General features: G+C 38.4%; 1 protein-coding gene across 2 annotated transcripts in view; it reads left to right on the top strand.

Moving 5' to 3' along the window:
• Positions 1-23572, top strand: part of LOC126281617 (putative inorganic phosphate cotransporter) — a 433128-nt gene that overhangs the window by 329221 nt on the left and 80335 nt on the right. For both annotated transcript variants that reach the window (XM_049980742.1, XM_049980748.1), the window contains exons 3-4: positions 2264-2494; positions 18017-18104. In XM_049980742.1, coding sequence (XP_049836699.1) covers positions 2264-2494; positions 18017-18104 — 319 coding nt within the window. The remainder of the gene's footprint in view (positions 1-2263; positions 2495-18016; positions 18105-23572) is intronic.

The raw sequence follows: 23572 nt of genomic DNA, 5'->3' as shown, positions 1-23572 counted from the left end.
TAGGAGGGGTGGGAGGGATAGTGGGTAGGACATTTCTCATTTCAGGGCACGATGAGAGGTAATCAAAACCTTGGTGGAGAATGTAATTCAGTTGCTCCAGTCCCGGATGGTAGTGAGTTACGAGGGTAATGCTCCTCTGTGGCCGGACTGTGGGACTTTCAGAGGTGGTGGGAGACTGGTAAGATAAGGAACGGGAAATTCGTTTTTGTACAAGGATGGGAGGATAATTATGGTCAGTGAAGGCTTCAGTGAGACCCTCGGTATATTTAGAGAAGGACTGCTCATCACTGCAGATGCAATGACCACTGGTGGCTAGGCTGTACGGAAGGGACTTCTTGATATGGAATGGGTGGCAGCTGTTGAAGTTGAGGTTCTGATGGTGGTTAGTAGGTTTGATATGGATGGAGGTACTGATGTAGCCATCTCTGAGGTGGAGGTCAACATCTAGGAAGGTGGCTTGTTGGGCTGAGTAGGACCATGTGAAGCAAATGGGGGAATGTGAATAAGGTGTCCTCACCTTCAGTCTAGATAGCAAAGATGTCATCAATGAATCTGAACCAGGTGAGGGGTTTAGGATTCTGGGGTTTTAGGAAGGATTCCTCTAGATGGCCCATGAACAGGTTAACATAGGAAGGTGCCATACGGGTGCCTATAGCCGCACCATGTATTTGTTTCTAGGTAATGCCTTCAAAGGAGAAGTAATTGTGGGAAAGGATATAGTTGGTCATGGAGACTAGGAAGGAGATTGTTGGTTTGGAATCCATAGGGCATCTGGAAAGGTAGTGTTCGATAGCAGTAAGGCCATGGGCATTAGGAATGTTAGTGTACAGGGAGGTGGCATCAATAGTGACAAGCAGGGCACCGTGTGGTAAAGGGAAAGGAACTGTGGAGAGTCAGTTGAGGAAATGGTTGGTATATTTTATATAGGAGGATAGGTTCCGGGTAATAGGTTGAAGGTGTTGGTCTATGAGAGCAGAGATTCTCTCAGGGGGGGCACAGTAATCGGCCAAAATGGGGTGTCCTTGGTGGTTGAGTTTATGGACTTTAGGAAGCATGTAGAAGATGGGGGTGCGGGGAGTGGTAGGGGTAAGTAGGAAGATGGACTCTGGGGAGAGGTTTTTGGATGGGCCTAAGGATTTGAGTGGTGAGTGGAGATCCTGCTGGGTTGCTGGAATGAGATTACTGTGGCATGGTTTGTTGGTGGAAGTATCTGACAACTGACAGAGTCCTTCTGCCACGTAATCCTTGCGGTTCAAAATAACGGTGGTGGAGCCTTTGTCTGCAGGTAGTATTATAAGGTCGGGATCAGTTTTTAGATGGTGGACTGCAGTTCTTTCTGCGGATGTAAGGTTAGTATGCATGTTGAGGTATTTGGGGGGATGATGATGAGGCAAGGTTCGAGGATAAGAAATTCTGGAAAGTTAACAGGGGGTGGTTTGGAGGCAGTGGGGGTGGATCACAGTTGGATGGAGGAGCGAACTGAGTTAGGCAAGGTTCAGTATTGGTCGTGGGTTGAGTCTGATTGGTCAGGTTGGTGGCAAAAAAGTATTTCCACTGTAGGGGCCAGGGGAAGGAGAGAAGGTTTTTAACTAGTCCTGCATGGTTGAATTTGGGAGTGAGGCAAAAGGTGAGGCCTTTGGAAAGGACTGATACTTCTGTGGGACTAAGGCTTCTGGAGGAAAGGTCCATGGCTGTGTGGCGGGTCTGTTTAGGTTTTGGGTTCTTTGCGGTGGTGGAAGGGAGTTTTGGAGAGTGGGGTAAGTGTACAAGACAGGGTTTGTCAGCTATGAGGGGGCGTGGGGGAGGTTTGGAGGTTGTAGTAGAAGTGGTGGACAGTGGTACTCCGAGGTGGGAGTAGGAAGTGAGCAGGATGGGGAGCTTTTTGAGGTGGCCTTGTGCATGTCGCTCAAGTTCCTACAGGGCAAGAGTTTCAGTGTGCCTTATGGGTTCCAGGAATGAGAAATGTCCTACCCAATATCCTTCCCACCCCTCCTACTGTGGTATATGGTGAGTAGCAGCTTTCCTTATCTGGTATTGTTACATTCCATATTGGATTTTCCATTGTTTGATCTGTGTTATGTAGTATTCTCAAAATGGTCAGCAAGCTGCCTAGTGTACATACAAATCATGTATACACATCATTTTGACAGGAAACAATCAATGCAACATGTAATGAACTAAATAATTAACAAGTAAATATCTCCCTTCTGTTGAAAGGAAATTCAATTAGGAACTGATGTTTCATACATGTGTCTTTCAACAGGAATATGACTGGGATCCACAAACACGCAGTACAATATTGAGCTCTTTCTTTTGGGGCTATGTGCTGTTCCAAATCCCTGCAGGGCAACTAGCAGAAAGGTTTGGTGCCAACATTTTCTTCTCTTCTGCCCTGTTCATCACAGGAGCCCTGTCACTTCTCACGCCAGTGGCTGCAGACCTCGGAGATTGGCCACTTGTCTGTGCATGCCGAGTCCTCCAGGGTGCCTCCCAGGTGAGTTTTCTGTTGAATCATTCATCCTGCAATGCAAATCCTTTGTATAATTCATTACAAAGGAAACTATTTGATTATACTGGGTGCCTCATAAGAGTTGCATATTTTCTCTGGTATTTCGTTAGATACTTACAACTTCACTTTTGCAATATGCAATTGGTGTCAGCCCAAACAAATATTACTCTTAACACATTTCACGGGGTGCCCAGTGTCAACAGGTTACATCAGTTTGTTTTCCGTTTCAAACAAAATTATTTTTAAATTGGAATTTTACATTCCTGTTCAATACAGCACTGCCACATTAGTCTAGTGTGATATTTGTTTTGTTGATATGCATTAAAATGTGACACAAAATACAAAGAATAACCAGTACTCCTGTAGGAACTGAGCAGCCTACTTCTACATTGCGGTAGCAGTCAGGACAGGCCAAGCAAGTGATGTTGCTGCTAGAGCTCTTCTTATTCCTTGTGTTTTAGTGTCCTTGTTAAAGTTATCAGTAAAATTAATATCACACTAGATTAATTTGGGACCATTCTGTTGAATTGGCATGTAAAATTCCTCTTTAAAATTAATTTTGTGTGCAATGTGAAATAAACTGATGCTTTCCACTAATGCTGGGTGTCACAAGAAAGATGTGATGGACAGCAATTGTTTGGGCTGACTCGTACTACATGTTTCAAAACCAAAATTACAAATATCTGCTGAAACACCAGAGAAACTGTGCCTGACAGTTCCTAGGAGAGACATCCTGTACAATAGATGCTCTTCCTTGTGGCAACCTTCTATGTATCGATGATATTGTTTCATCTGTATATTGTGTTTCTCCTAGAGTCATGTTCTAGTTTATTTTGTTCTTACAGATCTTACATGATGTTAAAATGCAGCCAGTTCTGTTATTGTGACCAATCTGAATTATTTTATTCCCTCCAAATAAATCCAACAAAGGTATTTTCAGTCAGTCAGTCCATTTAAAACCTCTGGTCATCTCCACAAAAATGTAGGATTTATTGAATCATTGACTACAATCATTGAAAACCATAGTTAATATGTCTGGATCTCTTGCTTTCTGCGAGCTACAGGGAAAGTAACAACATTAGTTGTGAAGGTTCAAGACAAGTCATTATGTACTGTAAATAGGGCTCAGTATTTACAGATGTAACTTGAAAAATTATTTGCAGATATACTGTTCATTCATGAAAGGTGTGTCTGAAAAGTTTGATGAATGATCTCAGAAAATACAGGAAAGAAAAGTTACTAATAAAATACCTGTATGGGGCTTAAAAATAATCATTATCTGCTACAACTCTCTTCTGACATTGGTTGTAAAGCTGTTGGAAACTGTCAGCAAACACTTCTTGTGGAATCGCTTGATATACTTTGGTCATGCTATGACAAAGCAGGCTGATCCAGCCAGCTGTTATGCCTATACAGGGTGTTACAAAAAGGTACAGCCAAACTTTCAGGAAACATTACTCACACACAAATAAAGAACAGATGTTATGTGGACATGTGTCCGGAAACGCTTAATTTCCATGTTAGAGCTCATTTTAGTTTCATCAGTATGTTCTTCCACCTATGCTCAATGGAGCATGTTATCCTTATTTCATACGGGATACTCTACCTGTGCTGCTAGAACATGTGCCTTTACAAGTAAGACACAACATGTGGTTCATGCACGATGGAGCTCCACATTTCAGCCGAAGTGTTCGTACGCTTCTGAACAACAGATACAGTGACCTGTGGATTGGTAGAAGCAGACCAATTCCATGGCCTCCACGCTCTCCTGACCTCAACCCTCTTGACTTTCATTTATGGGGGCATTTGAAAGCTCTTGTCTACGCATCCTCGGTACCAAATGTAGAGACTCTTCGTGCTCATATTGTGGACGGCTGTGATACAATACGCCATTCTCAAGGGCTGCATAAGCGCATCAGGGATTCCGTGCGACGGAGGGTGGATGCATGTATCCTCGCTAACAGAGGACATTTTGAACATTTCCTGTAACAAAGTGTTTGAAGTCATGCTGGTACATTCTGTTGCTGTGTGTTTCCATTCCATGATTAATGTGATTTGAAGAGAAGTAATAAAATGAGCTTTAACATGGAAAGTAAGCATTTCCGGACACATGTCCACATAACATATTTTCTTTCTGTGTGTATGAGGAATGTTTCCTGAAAGTTTGGCTGTACCTTTTTGTAACACACTGTATATACTCACAACTGAAATATGGAATTATTTTCTGGGGTAACACTTCTCTTAGCCAAAAGCAATGGAAGGTGTAAAATGGAACAAAACCTTTAGGCCACTCTTAAAAAAGCTAGAAATCCTTCCACTTCAATGTATATATGTGTATGATATAACTGTGTCTGTGAAAAAATATTCAATGAAAAATCTCATTCTCTTCCAGAAAAATGAAAATGTCCACTCCTATAACACCAGGTAAAAAGGAAACTTTCATTTAGAGCCCACTAACACCACCCTGAATAAAAAACGAACCCTGTATTATGGGAAAGCTATTTATAATAAACTTCCTTCACAAATTAAATCAATAAATTATCTGGCAAATTTCAAGTCAGTTGCTAAGGCATATTGGCTCATCACTGCTTCTGTTGCCTCCACAAGTTCTTTCAGAAAGCTCACTAATGATTTGTGTCTTTGCCTTAGTGATGTATCATATAAGTGTTACTAGAACGTTAACAATTTACCATGTAAAAGTTGCTGTAATACAAATATAAATCTGCCATTATAGTACATGAGCTTTCTGCTTTAAAATATCTACTCTTTATTTTTGTACAATATTTGCTCTATACATTGTAACTCAGTGATCAACTAATGTAGAAATAATTAAATTAATGCAATTCAAATTATATTTTATTATAAACTGACTTGTCCTACATCAGAATGTACTATTTGTGTACTATATCATTACCAGGACCAATAAAACTCTACTCTACTCTACTAATTCTACAGAAATTATTACTGTCTCTGGAAGTTCAAGAGCAAACGAAATGTAAATATTTAGGTGTAGTTTGTGAAAATCAGGCAAGCAACAACAGAGAAATTCAGCTTTAATTATTGTAAATTAATATGGAAAGCATATGTTGGAAGCCATTTTAATCCACTCCGGGGTGAGTTTTGAAATGAGCAAGATTTATGTCCAAAAATATGGGATAATGTACTGCAGATAATTTAGTGTGGATTACAGGATGAGAAATGTATTGAGTGTTATCCAAATTTCATGTTCTGGGAGTTTAGCTGAATGATTCAATGATTGTATTTGATGGTTGACTGTCAACTTGTAATTTTTTTCACTGACTGGAAATTTCAAGAGTGACTGATGAAAACTGTGACAATAGGATTAGGCTATGAACAGTGTTACTCCCAGTAGTTACTTACTGTGAATGATAGATCCAAAAGACATGATTTAAGAGTTTTATTCAGTGACTATGTTCACTATTTGTTTGGCACATATGAACTTTTGTGAATAATTACGTCAGTGTTATTTCACTACATGTGAACAATATTGCAGGTCATCATCAAAGTGCTGCACATGGCTATCCGTTTATCTCTGCATAATTAGAGTAAGTGTGATTTAAACTGACATTCAGCATCTCTAAGTGCAAGTAAATTCAACATTTTTTTTTTATTTGAGATGACCAAAAATGACTGACAACAGAGTATTCCCACCAATAAATTTTCAGCCAATTTCGATGGTGATGCCACTACCAAGCTGTACAGGTAAAAGGCAAGTAGGCTTCAATGCATTGTTGGATATCTGCAATGTCTGTATGCTCACCTTTCTCACTCAATGTAAGGTGACTGTTCTTCAATGCTGTCCTTATTCTCCAGATTTGATGTTGACAGACTTCTTATTATTATTCCACCTTAAATTAGCTCCAAAAGGGTTACAGTTTGTAAAGGTGCACATGATCACACTGCTTTGAACGATTCCACAATAAGCTTTACAACTGATGTCAGAAGTGTGTTGTAACTACTGTAATGGTGATTACTTTGAAAACCAGTAAAGGTATTTTGTTTGTAATTTTTGTTTCCTTTATTTTATGAGACCAATCATCAAACTTTTCAGAAACATATTGTATTTTCTTTAAAAAATACGACTGAGAAACTCAGTGCAAAAAGGGGATAACTCCACTTTCTCCCATAGCATATACCAAACACTATAAGCTTTAGCGTCTTACCCCATTATCATTTTGGTAGGAGCGAGGGGTAAATACTAGAGATATTCCTATTTTGCACTGAATGTACACAGACCAGTCACATTAATAAAACCACCTTCTACATTGAATGTTGTAGAATGTGAGTTCTCCCCTGTTTGCACTGATATCTTTAATAGTAATCAAATGGATACTACATTACTAATAGGAGATAAATAGTATCTCTACAGTTAAGTTCTAAGTAGCAGCTTCCTTCCTAATTTACTCAATTAAACTTAGATGACTTAAATGTGAATAGCATTAAGAAGCAGTATGATAGTTTACCATGAATACAGAATACTTACTATGTTTCTATGAGTCCTTTGTCTTCTGTTAATGTACACCCTGACTTGTACCACATCCCTGATTTTCTCCTTCTTGAAATGATCTATGGAACAATATGAATGAAGGGATGGATGGGTGAATTAAAAGGCTGATTTTATGAGGATGTCAGACAGCAGTAATGCCAAAAAAATGCGAAAATATGCCCTTGCTAACAAGAACAAAGTGTACTGCTCTCAAACACATCTGATCTCCCTTTATTGGCTAACAGTTATATGTTATTCTTGCTTATCGGTGTTAATGAATAGATAGATGAGATTTGTATTCAACTCGGAGAAACAAATATTAATTTTGTGTGTAAACAGATATTGGTTAAATGAGAATTGACTACATCTTTATATGTCATCTAGCTGTAGTTTAATATAGATAATTCCAGTAATTATGTAAATAATGACCTTGAAAGAAACTGTAAGATAAGGTAGCCTAACTTCCTATACCTGCTCCAGCAGATGTGTACATTCATGTTTCTATGGTGATGCATGTGTGAATGTGTGTACTTTCACTAGAGGAAGAGCAAAAACTTTAAAGCTAGTGTAAATACTGTTTTCTTTTGTGTATTTCTATGCACCACACTTCAGTCAGCTACAGGCTGCTTTCCTTTGTTTTATTTATTATTCCATCCAGAAATTTCCATTGTCAGTATCTGTTTATACGAATGTTGATGAAGTTTTTTTTATAGTTTTGACTACCTTCTTTCAGATATAAGGGGCAATCAAAAAGTTTCCGTTCAAAGGTCGCACAGTCCAGACTCTTTTTGCCAATCAGGCAAAACTGCATGGAGTATTGAGGCATTGTCCTGCTGATGCATCAAGTTTAAGATACCCATTTGGTAAAACACTGTGTCATGCTATGTGGAGAAATCTGTAACTGTGTGCTGCACATCCTTGTCTGTCAGGAGTTATTGACCCTTAAAGGCCTTTTTATAGGGAGCAAAGGCATGATAATCATGTGGGGAGGGATAAGAACTATAGGGCATGTGCTCAAGTGTCTCCCACTTGAGTTTGCACACCTTTTGTGTTATGACATTTGTGATATGGGGATGCAGGTTTTTATGAAGCAGCAGCTCCTCTTGCCATGCACCATTCCATAATCATCGTTTTCAAGAGACATACTGACCCATACACATTCTTTATTCTTTGATGGATATCTACCAGTGTTTGTAGTGTTTGTCCTTTGGCAGCCAAGAAAAGAATAACAGCACAAAGCTCCTGTTTGGATGCTTTTAGTAATAATGTCTCCATAGTTCACTTTTCCATAGTTACTGCACATTGGAAAGACATGAATACTACTCTGATCCCTTGTCTGCATGTCAGTGCTTAAATACCCACATTGGAGTCACACTATGTTGAATATAAGCTGCAGCACTGCACTGAAATTGAAACTTTTTGATTGATCCTTATAAATTTAATAAGTGTTGTCCAAAAGTAGTAAAAAGACATGTAAACAAATCAAACATTGACATAAAAGTGTACATCAGTGGTTTACATCTATCCCCAGCAAGGTACTTCCATAATGAATATTTAAGACAAATGAAAATACATTGAAACAGATGTACTTTGTTATCTTTAATTAAACATCAGAAATCATAAAACAAATCAAAGTAAAACATGGTCATGTCCTGAGGAACAAATATTCTATTGAAATTTAAAAGTCTTGCAGTCAAGAAAACTTTGTCAATACTGTATTTAATAACCTATCTGTTACATTATTACACTGCCACACACCAACAAACAGTAAATGACATCAAATTAAATAGAAGTATTGTGAAAAACCAGTTACCAGATACACTGTGAAATAGAAGCTATTGGAGACTAAAACAAATTTTCATTTTCAAAACATGTAAAATGATTAAGAGATGAAAGAAATTCAGTTCATTTTTAAGTATCACATGTTCCTTGGTAAATGATCTAAAAATATGTAGAGTATTACTTGTGATAAAATTCTTAAACTGAAGAATTAACAGTATCTTCCAAAAAGCTTTAATATGTTATACAGCATTTAAATGTGTACAACTCAAAATGTTTGTAAATGCTGCATAGAACACGACCTCCTGTCTCACAACAACAAAAACAGCAGACAATGTCAAAAACTGCTTACAGCAGTCTAGTGCTTATTCCTTCATGTGATTGTAAAATTGGTCACTAGATTCAAACACCGAGTGGGAAACATCATGTGTTCCTAGATATACTATTCCACAGGACTTTTGTCTCCGAATGCTGTGGACCCGTAACGGCTCAAAAAAAAAGTTAGTGATGCATCGGTGGAGTGATCCTGGAAGAATTTCTTCATCTGAGTTTTGACAGTGTGGATGATTCTATCAGCTTCTCCATTCGATTGTAGATGAGATGGAGGGGGAGGGGGGGGGGGGGGTTGGAATGTGCTGAATGCCAGAATTTGGGCCATTGTGAGTTATGAGCACTTCTAGTAGACCTTCAGTTGGTTAACATGGCACTGTATTGGACAATGTACAGAAATTGGGAGTAAGCATCATCCATGATCAAGAACATGGTGCTAAACACTGACTCATCAAAATCAATGTGTACCTGCTCCCACAGGTAAGCACAGGGTAGCCAAGAAGCAAATGAATGTCATGGGGCTGCCTGCTGGCTTTGGCAGGATGGACATGTTTGGGTGAGTCATTCAATATCCTGGTTCATTCCCAGCCAGTAAGTGAACCTGTGAGTCAGGAGTATAGTTCGGGGTACTTCCTTCCCCCCCCCCCCCCCCCCCCCCCCCTCCTCCTCCCCCCAATGATCTTGGTGCAATAGTTGTAGGATGTGCCAGTGTAAAGAATAAGGAGTCACTACTCACAGGTGGCCCTTAATCAGAAGCAAGTGAAATTACTCCATCAGTCAACATGTGCTGATGGCAGCATTAAAGAACTGATGGAATGCTGCAGAAGTCTTGGGAGATTGTTGTTCGGGCCATACTGAAGTATATGATTCTGCAATTGTTGGAGTACGTCATCGCGACCAGTTGTGTCTGGGACCTGGAAGCTGGTAATGGGAGAAGAATCTGCAGTGGCTTTTGCTTCCCCATCAACATGAAAATACAGAATATCTTCTTTGTCAAACTCTGAATTGGGTCACCATGGTAGGCGGGAGAGAGCATCAGCTTTGGCATGCTCGGTAGTGTTGTGGAAGTGAATCTCTTACTGATAGTGCACAAAAAATAAATTCCAGCACTGGAGGTGGTGAACAGTCCTGTCTGGAATATTCATTGCTGGACTGAATAAGGAGATCAGTGGTTTATTGTCTGTGGTAAGGTGAAACTTTGAAAAACATGGAATTTCTTTAATGCAAATATGATAGCCAGTGCTTCTTTTTCTATTTGGGAATTTCTGTGTTGGCTGTCAGTCAATGTTTTTGTGCATAGGTCATGGGTTGCTCAGAGCCATCTCTCCACCCCCCCCCCCCCCCCCCTTGTGTGCCAGGACCGCTCTGATCAGATGCGTCCATTGCAATAACTATCTACTTTGTTGGATCAAAATGTGCGAGGCACGGGGCCATCAACAACTGGGATTTCGACCTGTGGAAGATCCACTTCCAAGCTGGTGTCCAGTGGAAAGGCACTCCTTTCTTGCACAAGTGGCACGAGGGGTTAGTTTCTGTTGCTGTTGTGGGTAAGAACTTTTGATAACATGATATCTTCCACAGAAAGGAACAAATTGCTTAAGCATTATTAGTCTGGGAAGTTTGATTATGGCTTCGACGTGTTCATCCAGTGGACAAATGCTTGAGCTGGAAATGATGTGGCCAAGGTACTCAGTCTTGGGCTGGAAAAACAACATTTTTCTTTTGTTCATTTTAGGCCAGCTTCCCTTAAGACACTGAATAAATAATTCAGATTGTGAAGGTGTTCCTCCATGATTCTCCCTGTTCCAATGATCTCATCCAAATAGTTAATGCTTACATTCACTTTTAGTACTAATTGTTCCAAAAACCGCTGACAGATGGTGGGGGTACTTGCTATACCAGACATTAGGCATTTCAAATGATAAAGCCCATGTGGCACTTTAAGTGTAAGAAACTGTTGACATTCTGCATCAAGTGGAAGTTGGAGGTATGTATCCACTGGGTCTATTTTAGAGAAGAAGTGTCCACCTTTTAATTCTGACAATAATTCTTCTGGCTTCGGAATAGAATATGTCTCAATCTCTGAATGGGTGTTGACAGTTACTTTGAAATCGCTGTGCAGGCAGATCTCCTCCAATGGCTTTCACACTATGACTAATCGGGTAGCCAATTGACTAGAAGGAATAGGTTCTAGAACTCCAATTGCAGTTAGGCAATCCAATTCTTCCTTTACTTGGTCTCTGAGAGCCAATGGAATGATGTGGGCTCGAAAGTACTGAGACCATGCATTATATTTCAGTGTAATGTGCACCTCAAAATCATCTGCCGTGCCAAGTCGTGGGGTGAACAGGTCCTCATAATCCTGGCAAAGTATCTCTAGGTCTGAGTATGGAACATCTTCATATACCAAATTCGCAGAATCATCTATTGAAAACCCAAAGTTCTGTAAAGAGTCAAATACAAACAAATTCTCAGTGGAATCACTGTTAATGACTAAGACGGCTATGTGGTGGATGACATTATGATATGACATTGGCAGTTCAACTTGACTACATCCTGGGATGGTATGTTCATTATACATCATTAGATGTCTCTCTGTTTCTTGCAAGGGAGGAACACCAAGTTCCAAATAGGTACCGTAGTTCAGCATGCTCATGGCTGTGCCAATTGTACTTGTAATTGACCTGGTTTCTCTGCAATTTGGACTTCTCTGAAAAGGTTATGCAAGGTCTTTTGATGGTCTATAGTGGCTACCAGATTAACATCCATCCTAAGCCTTTACGTTGATGTTTTTTAAAACAATCTAGACATGACGGCAATCGTTTCAGTACCCAAGACTGATTTGATCAGCTCAAGTGGGATGGAGGACTTTGTTGGTTAATGAGACAGCATCTCACTTGTACAGTTGCAATGTCCTAGTGTGGTCATTGGTTGCTGGTTTGGATGTGTTTACATTAACGTTACATGTCGATCCACAACTCCAGTTTATTGCCTACTGCTCGGGTCACTTTGAAGCTTTGTGCTAAGTCCAAAACTCTGTCTAATGATGGGTCATCAAGTTGAAGTGCCTCATGCTGAAGATCCCTGTCTAGAGTACCGTGGATGACCATGTCCCTGATCATATCTTCTGCATATGACTCCTTACTTTTAGGGGTAACAAAATGACATTTTAGTGCTAAATCTAGCACCTCTAAGCCCAATTCTCTATGAGTCTGGTTTAGCTTTTTCTTGCATCAGTAAAATGTTATCCAGGAGGAAATAATGCCCCTGGTAATATTTAGTCTGCAACAAACAAATATTTGAAAAGATGAGCTCTTAAGGCTTAGATAAGGGGGCCAATTTGGGCAGTAGCCAGTAATTCTTGGGTTTTGACCATGACATAAACAAAGATTTCATGGGGCCGGCAGCAGTTACCTTAAATGCATGGAAATGCTCCAGTAATCTTGATTTGCAGGCTTTCCAATCCTCTAAAGGCTTGTCAAAGGAAGGTAAAGCCGACACTTGCTGTGTTGCTTGCGACTGTAGTAAGCTTTAAAGAAATGGTTGGAGGGTGTTCAGTAGCAGCTTCTGGTCTTCATCCTGCTGATGAATATGTTGCACGAGTAGAGTTTCCGATGTAGGTGGTTACTGGCTCATCACCCTTTTATTGCTGGATAGCTAGGCATAACACAACAAACATATCACCATTCTCAGTTTATTGATACAATACTGATACAAATAATTCTGTTACCAAGTGCCAAGCTGTAGATGAACATTTCATGGAAAATTATACAGGGTGTTACAAAAAGGTATGGCCAAACTTTCAGGAAACATTCCTCACACACAAAGAAAGAAAATATGTTATGTGGACATGTGTCCGGAAACGCTTACTTTCCATGTTAGAACTCATTTCATTACTTCTCTTCAAATCACATTAATCGTCGAATGGAAACACACAGCAACAGAATGTACCAGTGTGACTTCAAACACTTTGTTACAGGAAATGTTCAAAATGTCCTCCGTTAGCGAGGATACATGCATCCACCCTCTGTCGCATGGAATCCCTGATGTGCTGATGCAGCCCTGGAAGTGGCATATTGTATCACAGCTATCCACAATACGAGCACGAAGAGTCTCTACATTTGGTATCGGGGTTGCGTAGACAAGAGCTTTCAAATGCCCCCATAAATGAAAATCAAGAGGGTTAGGTCAGGTGAGCGTGGAGGCTATGGAATTGGTCCACCTCTACCAATCCACCGGTCACCGAATCTGTTGTTCAGAAGCGTACAAACACTTTGACTGAAATATGCAGGAGCTCCATCACGCATGAACCACATGTTGTGTCATACTTGTAAAGTCTCATGTTCTAGCAGCACAGGTATAGTATCCCGTATGAAATCATGATAACGTGCTCCATTGAGCGTAGGTGGAAGAACATACTGACGAAACTAAAATGAGCTCTAACATGGAAATTAAGCATTTCCGGACACATGTCTACATAACATCTTTTCTCTATTTGTGTGTGAGGAATGTTTCCTGAAAGTTTGGCCGTACCTTTTTTTAACACCCTGTATAAATTGATGGTGATTGTCCCAACATCCAGGAAGTGCAAGTGAAATGCAGAATTTTGGCAGAAGTCACAAGTCAATTGACATACTAAGCCTAATGAACATTGGAGACCAAGTTCCAGAATAGCAAGTCCAAAGAGCAGCTGAATCAACATTGAACAGCAGGTCTATCACAGCATCACATTTCTGAGTTGTGGAGTAGAAACATAGCATGATGAAACCTGGTTTGTAGACATCAGCAGTGGCATTAGATAAGGCTCCATAGTTAATGGAACTGGCAGCTGCGGTCACTGTATTTTCTCAGCCAATCACTGAGTGTTATGGGTGCCCAATTGATGAGTTTTGAAACACATGCACGCAAAGGCAGCCTGCAATGTTGATAGGGGGCCACGCATGGAGAAGTGTGGCCAACAATGCGTTTCTCGGCTGCTCATAAAGGAGCATGTCATTGCTCGGTGTGGAAATTTAATAGTAGTGGGTACCACATGTGCCTAAGGAAGATTTTACAGTCTTGGTAGTACACTGCCATGTGGTCTTAACTGCTTGATGGTCTCTGGAGATAATGAGGGAAAATTCAGGAGTGTACATGTCTTCCATTCCACATGTGCTGTCTGGTCATAATCAATCTGGCAATACATAGTATCACTAAGTAGGTCATACATCTTCTCCAAATATTAACTATAAGGTCTTTAACACCACCATGTCCAGCTCCTCTCAGAGATTTCATGGTGCTACCCTTTCTTCAGAGGTTAAATTACTGCACTGAGGAAGAGTTTTCAAAAGAGCAAAGCAAGTTTCCTTCTTATTTCTTTGGCACAAAGTTGGTCTTCCTTTACAGCCTACAGTGAGTAATATTGACACTCCCAAATATGATTTAGCAAAATACCTTGCTTTCTTGCTGAGATCATTGGTTGGCAAATGTCCATGCCATACACAGAACTCAGCTGATTTTGTTAACAGACCAGTGGCTCTCCACCCAAGTAGTTTAGATCTTTTAGTGAATTTTGATGTAGTGCATCTTTTTGGAGTGGTACTTCTTGCTGATTCTTTAGTGCTGATTGGTGAACAGTTTCAGGTTGGCATCACTGCTTTGTTTCAGCATATTCTTTCCTCAACATATTTTATGTTTAACCAAGAATATTTTGAACAGACTGATGGCATCACCATGGGCAGCCTCTTGTCTGCCCTCATTGCTAACTTTTATATGGAGGATTTTGAGGAAAGGCACTTGAGTCAGTGCTTGTTAAACCACTTGTTTTTTGGAGGTATGTGGATGATACTTTCATACTGTGATCCCACAGTGAAGATAAGTTAATGGAGTTTTTACATCATCTTAACACCATTCATGAGAACCTTCATTTTACTGTGCAATTAGAGTAAAATAGTTGTCTCCTATTCCTGGATGCTTTGGTTAGATGGAAGAGTGACAGCTTTCTGGGACATTTTATCATAAGCCCACTCAAACTGATTTGTACTTACACTCTCAAAGTTGTCGCAACCCATCCCAAACTATTAGTATGCTTAAAACCCTTGTACACAGAGCCCACATAGTGTTGGATGCAGATAGTTTGCCTAAAGAGCTTGCACATTTAAAGACAGTGTTCAGAGACAATGGATACTCTATCTGGAAAATTAACAGAGCATTCTCAGTTAAAACCAAAAATTGGGAAGTGAATAAAAAGGAGAATGGGCCAGCAAAGTCCATAGCTTTTCTTCCCTTTGTTGGAAATATATCCTTCAAAATAGCAAGAATGCTTAGTAATTTTCAGGTGAAAGTGATTTTCTGTCCACCATCTCCTGCTGGTATCAGTGAAGGACAATTTGTTATTGCTGAAGGTGGGAATTGACAAAATACCTTGCCAGGTGGTATGGCCTATATAGGACAATCAACTCACACAGTAAAAGAAAACTGTATGGAACATAAATATTCCATTCACCTTCTGCAATCCAGCAAGTCTGCAATTGTGGAACATTATATCACCAACAGACATTCTGTGGAATATAACAAATCATTAATTTTAGTCACAGCAACATCATTTGAGACTCCGTCATAGAAGAATCCATTGAAATACACATTGTGGAAAATCTAATTAACTGTGGCAGCAGCAGCAGCTGGCTAATGTTTAGAATCCTGTCATCTTTAGAATCCTGTCATCTTTGAGATTTGCTCCAGACGATGACACCAGAATACTCTGCTGACTGGAGCGAGCAGCAATGCCGAAGATAGCTGAACTTTGCAGTTACACCAGTGATGGCAGTGCCACCGAATGGTGTAGTCTTTCTCTCACCATGATTCTGGTGCATGTGCAGCAATAGTTTCAGCATACTATCTAAGGCAGAGCAGAGAATGTCTCCATCAGCCTTAAACGGCTCACCTGAAGATGACTGGCAGGTGTCCAATTGAAATATCATGCAGTGAAGTTTACTATGTCTGGCTGCAATCCTGAAATCGCTTCAAGCATTTAATTTGCTGGTAAAATTTTAAATTTCACAAGTTTTCATCAGTTGGAAGGAGGAAGTTAGATGTATTGTATGTGTCTTCAAAAAAACGATTTGTCCTGTAGCCCACCTTTTGAAACAACTATGACTATGGAAGTTTCTTCATTAATTACACTCAATTGTCAACTACACAAATAAGAAAATTAGCAAAACTACATGTTAAACAAACAGCCATAGTAGCCATGTGTGTGTGAGTTGTGCTTAAGTGAATGTGTGTGTCTTTCCTGTTTCCGAAGAAGGCCTTTGAACTGAAATCTTAAATGTTTAATGGTCTTTTCATTGTGTCTATCTGTGACTCAACATCTCCTCTATGCAGTGGGTAGCAGTCAATCCTTTTCATAACACTGTTGTTAAATTCACAATCAAATGACTGACCAGCCCACTACTAGACTTAGTAAAACCCAAAATGGTTATACAAATATAGACATTAAACTTCTCAATGTACTTTGTCTCAAGCATATACAGTGCCATTAGAGATTTTCAGGAATGTTATACAAAACTGGCTAAAAAGGCACTTTACACAGTATAGAAATTAATGGGTTATCAGAGAAAGATATTACATTTTGATTGTCATTACTTTTATTTTGTATATTAATTTATATATCTTACACTTTTACCCTCACTGTTGGGTTTTAAAGTTATACAATATACAGTTTATACAAAGTGTTTGTCTTTATTCTTGTGTTTTACTGTTCTCCAGTTCACATTGCGCTCCATAGAACTGTACTGTATATAATTTGGTTTGTACAAAGTATGGTTACATTGAATAGTGATGAATAAATTGAAGTTCAGATTGAAAAATGTAGATTCTGAATGATACGTAGCCTTTTGTCTAATCCAGACATTAAAAGTGCTTGTTACTCGTTCATACCAGACTTGCAAGTTTTGAGATATGGTTGAGGCTTAAATCCTGAATTAATGATAATTGACTGAAAGGATTTCTGCTTCATAGTGGAATTAGTGTTTATCTTTTGTTCTTTTTCAGGTTTCCTTTATTTTTAAGTTTGTGTGATTTTTCACTGCCCAGAGTATATAAAAAAACTAATAGCACATTTAATGTAACTGAATAGATAAAAAAATCTATTCATCATGTGGTGGCAAGAGGACATACATGTAAAGAAAAAGAGAGAGAGAGAGAGAGAGAGAGAGAGAGAGAGAGAAAGGTTTTACTTATGCAAGCTTTCAGAGTTGCGAGTAAGGAAAAGGGATGAAGGGAAAGGAACTAGAGTGGTTTAGGAAAATGGGGAAAAGGGATAGCTCCCCCTTCCTCCCCTTTCAAACCTTCTGGTGGAAGAAAGAGCCACTGGTTCCAAAAGCTTGCGGAAGGAAAACTTTTTTTTTTTCTCCAGGAATCGTTTGGTGAATAGATTTTTTTAATCTATCCAGTTACATCATATTCTCAAAAATTGCTTATTTTCTTTGTTATTATAGCACATTTATTTACAACTTAAGTTTTTTTAAACAAATAACATTTATTTACGAGTAAGATTTGTTTTACATTTTACAAGCCTAAAGAATTATTTGTAGTCAGACTATATGGAGTACAGTGAACGGTTGGTGCATATGGAGAATGAATTTAGTCTTAAACACCGTTAACAATAAATAACAGAACAGCATGTGCATCTTTCCAGTTTTGCTTTCTTTATATTTCAGTTGAGGTTGAAAGTAGCAGAGTCAAATCACTATCACACTAGTTTACTGAAGTAACGTACAGTGTGCACATACAGAAATAGCAGAAGTCTAATCAGAGAAAATGATGAAATTGCATTATATGTTTTAAAAGATTGTTCAGTCATGAACAACAAATAAACACACATTTCATCAATTTCCATTCATTCTTTCCAGGGATTCCTGTACCCTTCAATACACACTCTACTTTCATTGTGGGTGACACCAGAAGAAAGTGGGCTGTTGGGGACTATAGTTTATGCAGGTAAGCTAGTTTAACTTGCTTTATTAGTTAGGCAGTTGGGCTTGCTGGTCTAATGGTAAAGCACTTGACTGGAAACTGAGAGGTCGCAGGATCAAATCCCAGTTGGATCACAGATTCTTGAGTTTGTGTTTTAACCTAATGAATAATGTGAGGAGTCACCAGGAATGATACATGGTACAGGTTTCATGTTAAGCTGTAGGTACCATTCCCGGACTGGATAGTCGAAGCACTGATGTCCAATCGAAAGATTTGCACCAGGCCATTGAAATTGTAATTATTATTAGTTAGGAATATTACAAGATTTAGTAGTTGATGAATATCACAAAGCTCTGACAATAATTCATTTATTTAGCATTAGAATTACGTACTTTGATGATTGCAAAGGTTTTGGAAAAGCTTTTCATATAAGAAAGGTTGGACATATCTGCAAGTATAAGATATTGAGTTACCCTTAATATGGTTTCAAGAAGTGCTTAACATTCCATCTACCATTTCACTGAATGCATATTATACCACCTGAATGACAAAATACTGGAATATTTTGTGATCAAAGTCATTTGACTAGGCAGTTCACAACACTCTTTTGGAGAAATTTGAAGTTTGTGGCTGTTGAGGTACAATGAGTGAGTGGTTCACTTCATATTTAACTGGCAGGAAGCAATGGGCAGCTCTCAGCATGAATCTTCTTCTATGTCAACATATATCTTTACATCCATAGCCTGCAGACCACTGTGAAGTGGTCGCAGAAGGTATGTCCCATTGCACTAGTTACTGAGGCTTTTTCCCATTACATTCATGTATTGAGTGCAGGAAAAATGATTGCTTGAACAGCTCTATGCATGCTGTTAGTCTAATCTTGTCTTCACAAGCCTAATGCAGGTGGTATGAGAGGGCTGTAGTATATTCCTAGATTCATCACGTAAAGTTGGTTCTAGAAACTTTCTAAGTAGGCTTCATGGGATATGTTGCATCTGTCTTCATCTGGCAATTCAATTCTTTCAGTGTATTTCTGAGAGTCTCTCATGGGTCATACAAACCTGTGACCATTCAGGCTGCCCTTCTTTTTATCTGTTCAATATACCCTGTTAGTCCTGTTCGGTATGGATACCAAACACTTGGGTAATATTCTAGAATGGGTTACATGAGTATTTTCAATGCAATCTCCTTGTAGACTGATTGTATTTCCTTAGCATTCTTCAACAAACCACAGCTTGCTACCTGCTTTACCTGTTACTGAGACTATGTGATCATTCCATTCCATACTCCTATAAATTGTTGCACCCAAGTATTTGTATGGTTTGATAGATTCCAACAGTGACTCACCACTGCTATAGTTATAGGATATCACACTTTTTTTAATTTTGTGAAGTGCACAAATTTATATTTCTGAGTATTTAAAGTGAATAACAATAACAACACTCATCACTTAACAACCATTCAAATTATCATAAAAATTATAACAGTTAAAAAGTTAAGAATGCTGAGATGTTTCCAAAAGCTACATAGCTGCATGAAGTTGCTTTTATTCGCAACTACTGGTTTCACATCAGTATAGATGCATCTTCATGTTTATCTATCAAGAATACAAATTTTTGAAATGATAGAAATACAGAACCACGGCATTGGCATTCAACAAAAAAACAATTATGTATACTCACAGTGGTTATATTTCCATAATGCAGATGGACAATTTCAGAGTCAAACGATAATGGTGGGTCATCATAATAAAATTGAGTACACCCAATGATTCTTGTCAAAATGTACAAAGCATGACTGCTGAATGAGCCAGGACTAAAAAAAGTAGGGGAAAGAACTAATAACGAATGGGACGCTACTGTGAACAGAGATCAAATGCTGAAAAATTAACTAATGTCTAGGGAAAGTTCTATAAGTACATGGGAAAGATCATCCAAATATAATACTCTATTATGGAACTAAAATGTTGAGAATGGAAGAAATCTGAAAAATGGGTTATTGGATAATACCTCATAGGATGTGTGATGAGATCTTAACGAGACCAGCTGTATAAAACGAAAGAAGTAAAACATAAATTCCCATGTAATGTGCACATTTCCCTCATATTGCTAACAGGCTGATGTGGTGTAAGTAGTCCATGGAGGTTAGCAGTACAGCGAAAGGCAGAAGGCCATAGTGCTTAAGAGAGAAACAAAGTAAACACATGAGCAGCTGCAAGGAGGAAAAAATAACTAGGAAACAACCAAAAGCTGGGAATCACATTACGTAACTTTAAAAACCCAAAATGTATGGTAGGTATAAAATAACAAATAAAACATAATCTGCTTTATATCAGTATCTTAATATTATAAAAATGCCAAAGGAGTAATATTTGAGTATTGTGCAGTTGCTAAATTAATGTAAAAATCATCCTAATAGCTACTGGTCATAGTCCAGATAAGCAAAATTTGATAGATATTATTTATTGTATTCAATCTTTTCACTTTTCCTGCATCTACTACCAACATTCCTCAGAATAAAGAATTCTGGATGGATATTTTTCTTTTTTAACTTTCTGCAACATATTCTGATACACTTCCAAAGTAAGATACTCTGTGATAACTGGGCCTGATACTATTTTGATCATATGGAATTAACTTGTGGCTGAACCAATAGTGTTTGCTGAATGGACAGAATGAGCAGACTTTTCTTACTGATGAGAAGATCAATAATGAAGCCACCAGTAAGAGAAGAAGATCTATTAAGATGAAAAGGTTCGCCACTCTGTCCATTTAGCGAGCACTCCTGGTTCAGCCAAACATAAATTCCATCTAATCAAAATAGTGTCAGGCCAAGTTATTACAGAGTACTGTATTTCAGCAGTTTATCAGAAAAATATCCATCTAGAATTTTTCATTCTGAGTAGTTTTGATAGAAGATAAAGGCACAGTGAAAAGGCTGAATAAAATAAATATAAGGGTTCTGGGTTTTGTGATATTGCTTACAGTGGCTGCCCCCAGAAATATATAGATCAGACTGGGCATTATTTTAATATACAGTTGAAAAAACACCGAAATCTCGCTGGCCCCAAATCAACTATCTCAGCTCATCTAAAAGAAATAGGCTACTCTATTTCCAACACTGTAAAAAAAAAGTGTATTATATTTAAGGGAACAGAAGGAAACGTTTTAAATATTTGGAAAAAATACATACCATAAATACATTAAAGTGAGGCCCAGGCTCAACTTTGAATAATCAGATTGAACTGAGACACATCCAGTCAAATCTTGATGATCTGAATTGTTGCTGCTAGCTACTAGGATGATTTTCATGTTAATTTAGCAATTGCATAATACTCAGATACTACTCCTTTGATGATTTTATAATACTGAAGTACTGATGTAAAGCAGATTATGTTTTATTTTTTATTTTATACCTGCAATAAACTACAGATTTTTGAAGTTATATAATGTGGTTCCCAGACTTCAGTTGTTTTCATAGTTATGATTTCCTCCTTGCAGCTGCCCATGTGTTTACTTTGTTTTTCTCTTAAGCATCATGGCCTTCCGCCTTCTACTGCACTGCTAGCCCCCATGATCTGCTTAACCACGTTGGCCTGTTAGCAATATGGTGGAAGTACACACATTACATGGGATTTTAAGTTTTACTTAATTAGTTTTTTACAGTTGGTGTCAATAGGATCTTATCATACATCCTATGAGGTGTTATCTAGTAAGCTATTTTTAAGAGCTCTTCCATTTACAACACTTCGCTCCCATACTAGAGTATTATTTTTGGATGATCTTTCCCATGTACTTATAGAACTTTCCCTAGATGTTAATTAATTTTTCAGCATTTTGTCCCTGTTTACAGTAGTGTCTCATTCATTTTTAGTTCTTTCCTCTGCTTTGTTATAGGTCTAGCTCATTCAGCAGTCAAGCGATGAGCACCTTTGGGTGTACTCAATTTTATTATGATGACCCATCATTGTGCTTTGTCTCTTAACATGAATAATTTTCTCAAAGCTGGAACTCTGTAATTGTCCATCTGCATTATGACATGTAACCATTGTTAATATGTGTCACTGTTTTTTTGTTGAATCCTGGCGCCATGGTTCTGTATTTCTACCATTTCAAAAATTCATATTCTTGACAGATAAACATGAAGATGCATCTATACTGATGTGAAACTAGTAGTTGCAAATAAAAGCACTTCCATACAGCTATGCAGCTTTTGGAAACACCTCATTAGTTGTTATAATTTTATGATAATTGGAATGGCTATTGAATGTTGATATTGTTACTGTTATTGTTAATGTCTCTGAGCTGTGGTTGGCCTCCTGAGAAAGTTGTTTGTATTTAAAGTGAGGTGCCAATTTTTGCAGGACTTTGAAATCTTATCACGATCTGACTGCATATTGGGCTGATTTTCTTATACAGTACTTCTTCATAGATAAATGCATCATCTGCAAAAGGTCTGAGGTTAATATTATCCACTAGGCCATTAAGATAGAACATGAACAGCAAGAGTTCCAACACACTTTCCTGGGACACATCTGAAGTTACTTTTACATCTATCATTGACTCACTATCCAAAATAATGTTATGAGTCCTGCCCATCAAGAAATCTTCAGTCCATTCACATGGATTCAAGAGGGCACCCCGAATGAACAGAATAATAAGTATATGTGTGGAACTGAGTCAAAAATCTTTTGGGAGTCAAGAAAGACTGCACCTGTTTGACTGCCTTGATCCATGGCATTCAGGACATCTTGTGAGAAAAGCACAAGTTGGGTTTCATGTGGTTGATATATTCAGAATTTGTGCTAGTTGGTATGAAGTAGGTCTCTCTGAAAAACTTCATTATGTTTGAGCTCCGAATATTTTGTAAGATGCTCTTCTTGTAGATGAGAGTGATCTGTGCTTTCTTACAACCACTGGGCATAGTTTTTTGTTCAAAGGGTCTTTGGTATATTGTAGTTGAAAAAGTGCTATCTCAGCTTCAAATTAAGTATAGAAGCTAATAGGAATTCCATCAGATCCTGTAGCTTTGTTCAGTTTTAACAACTTCAATTGTTTCACCCATTTTTGCAGTGGTACACAAATTAAAGTGAACAATACTCTTGAGCTTTCTGCTGTAAAGGGACATTTGAAAGCAGGTTACACATTTCTGCTTTTGTTTTGCTGCTCTCAGTTTCGGTTTTTGTCTCATCAGAAAGTCCATTACTTTCTAACTTTCTCCTGGTTTCACACATAAAGAACTATGAGCCCTGAGTCCAACACCCTGACTCCAATTTTGGTTGCTATGTATCTGAACTCCAGAAAATTTTATGTACAGTGCTTCATTCAGTGTAGACCATTAATGCACAACTCTGGTAACTATAGGTAATTTTTTTTTTGTCTACAGTTGCATAATATTGTTTTTTGAGATTAACATTTAAAATTTGTATTTGAACCTGTCATAAGTTGCTAAACAACCATCTTATCTGTGCCTGAAATTGGTGTTTGTATGTC

This window comes from Schistocerca gregaria, chromosome 1 (genome assembly GCF_023897955.1).
Source record: "Schistocerca gregaria isolate iqSchGreg1 chromosome 1, iqSchGreg1.2, whole genome shotgun sequence".
NCBI classification, from domain to species: Eukaryota; Metazoa; Arthropoda; class Insecta; order Orthoptera; family Acrididae; genus Schistocerca; species Schistocerca gregaria.
Note: the sequence above shows the minus strand (reverse complement) of the source record. Positions and strands in the feature narration are given on the sequence as shown.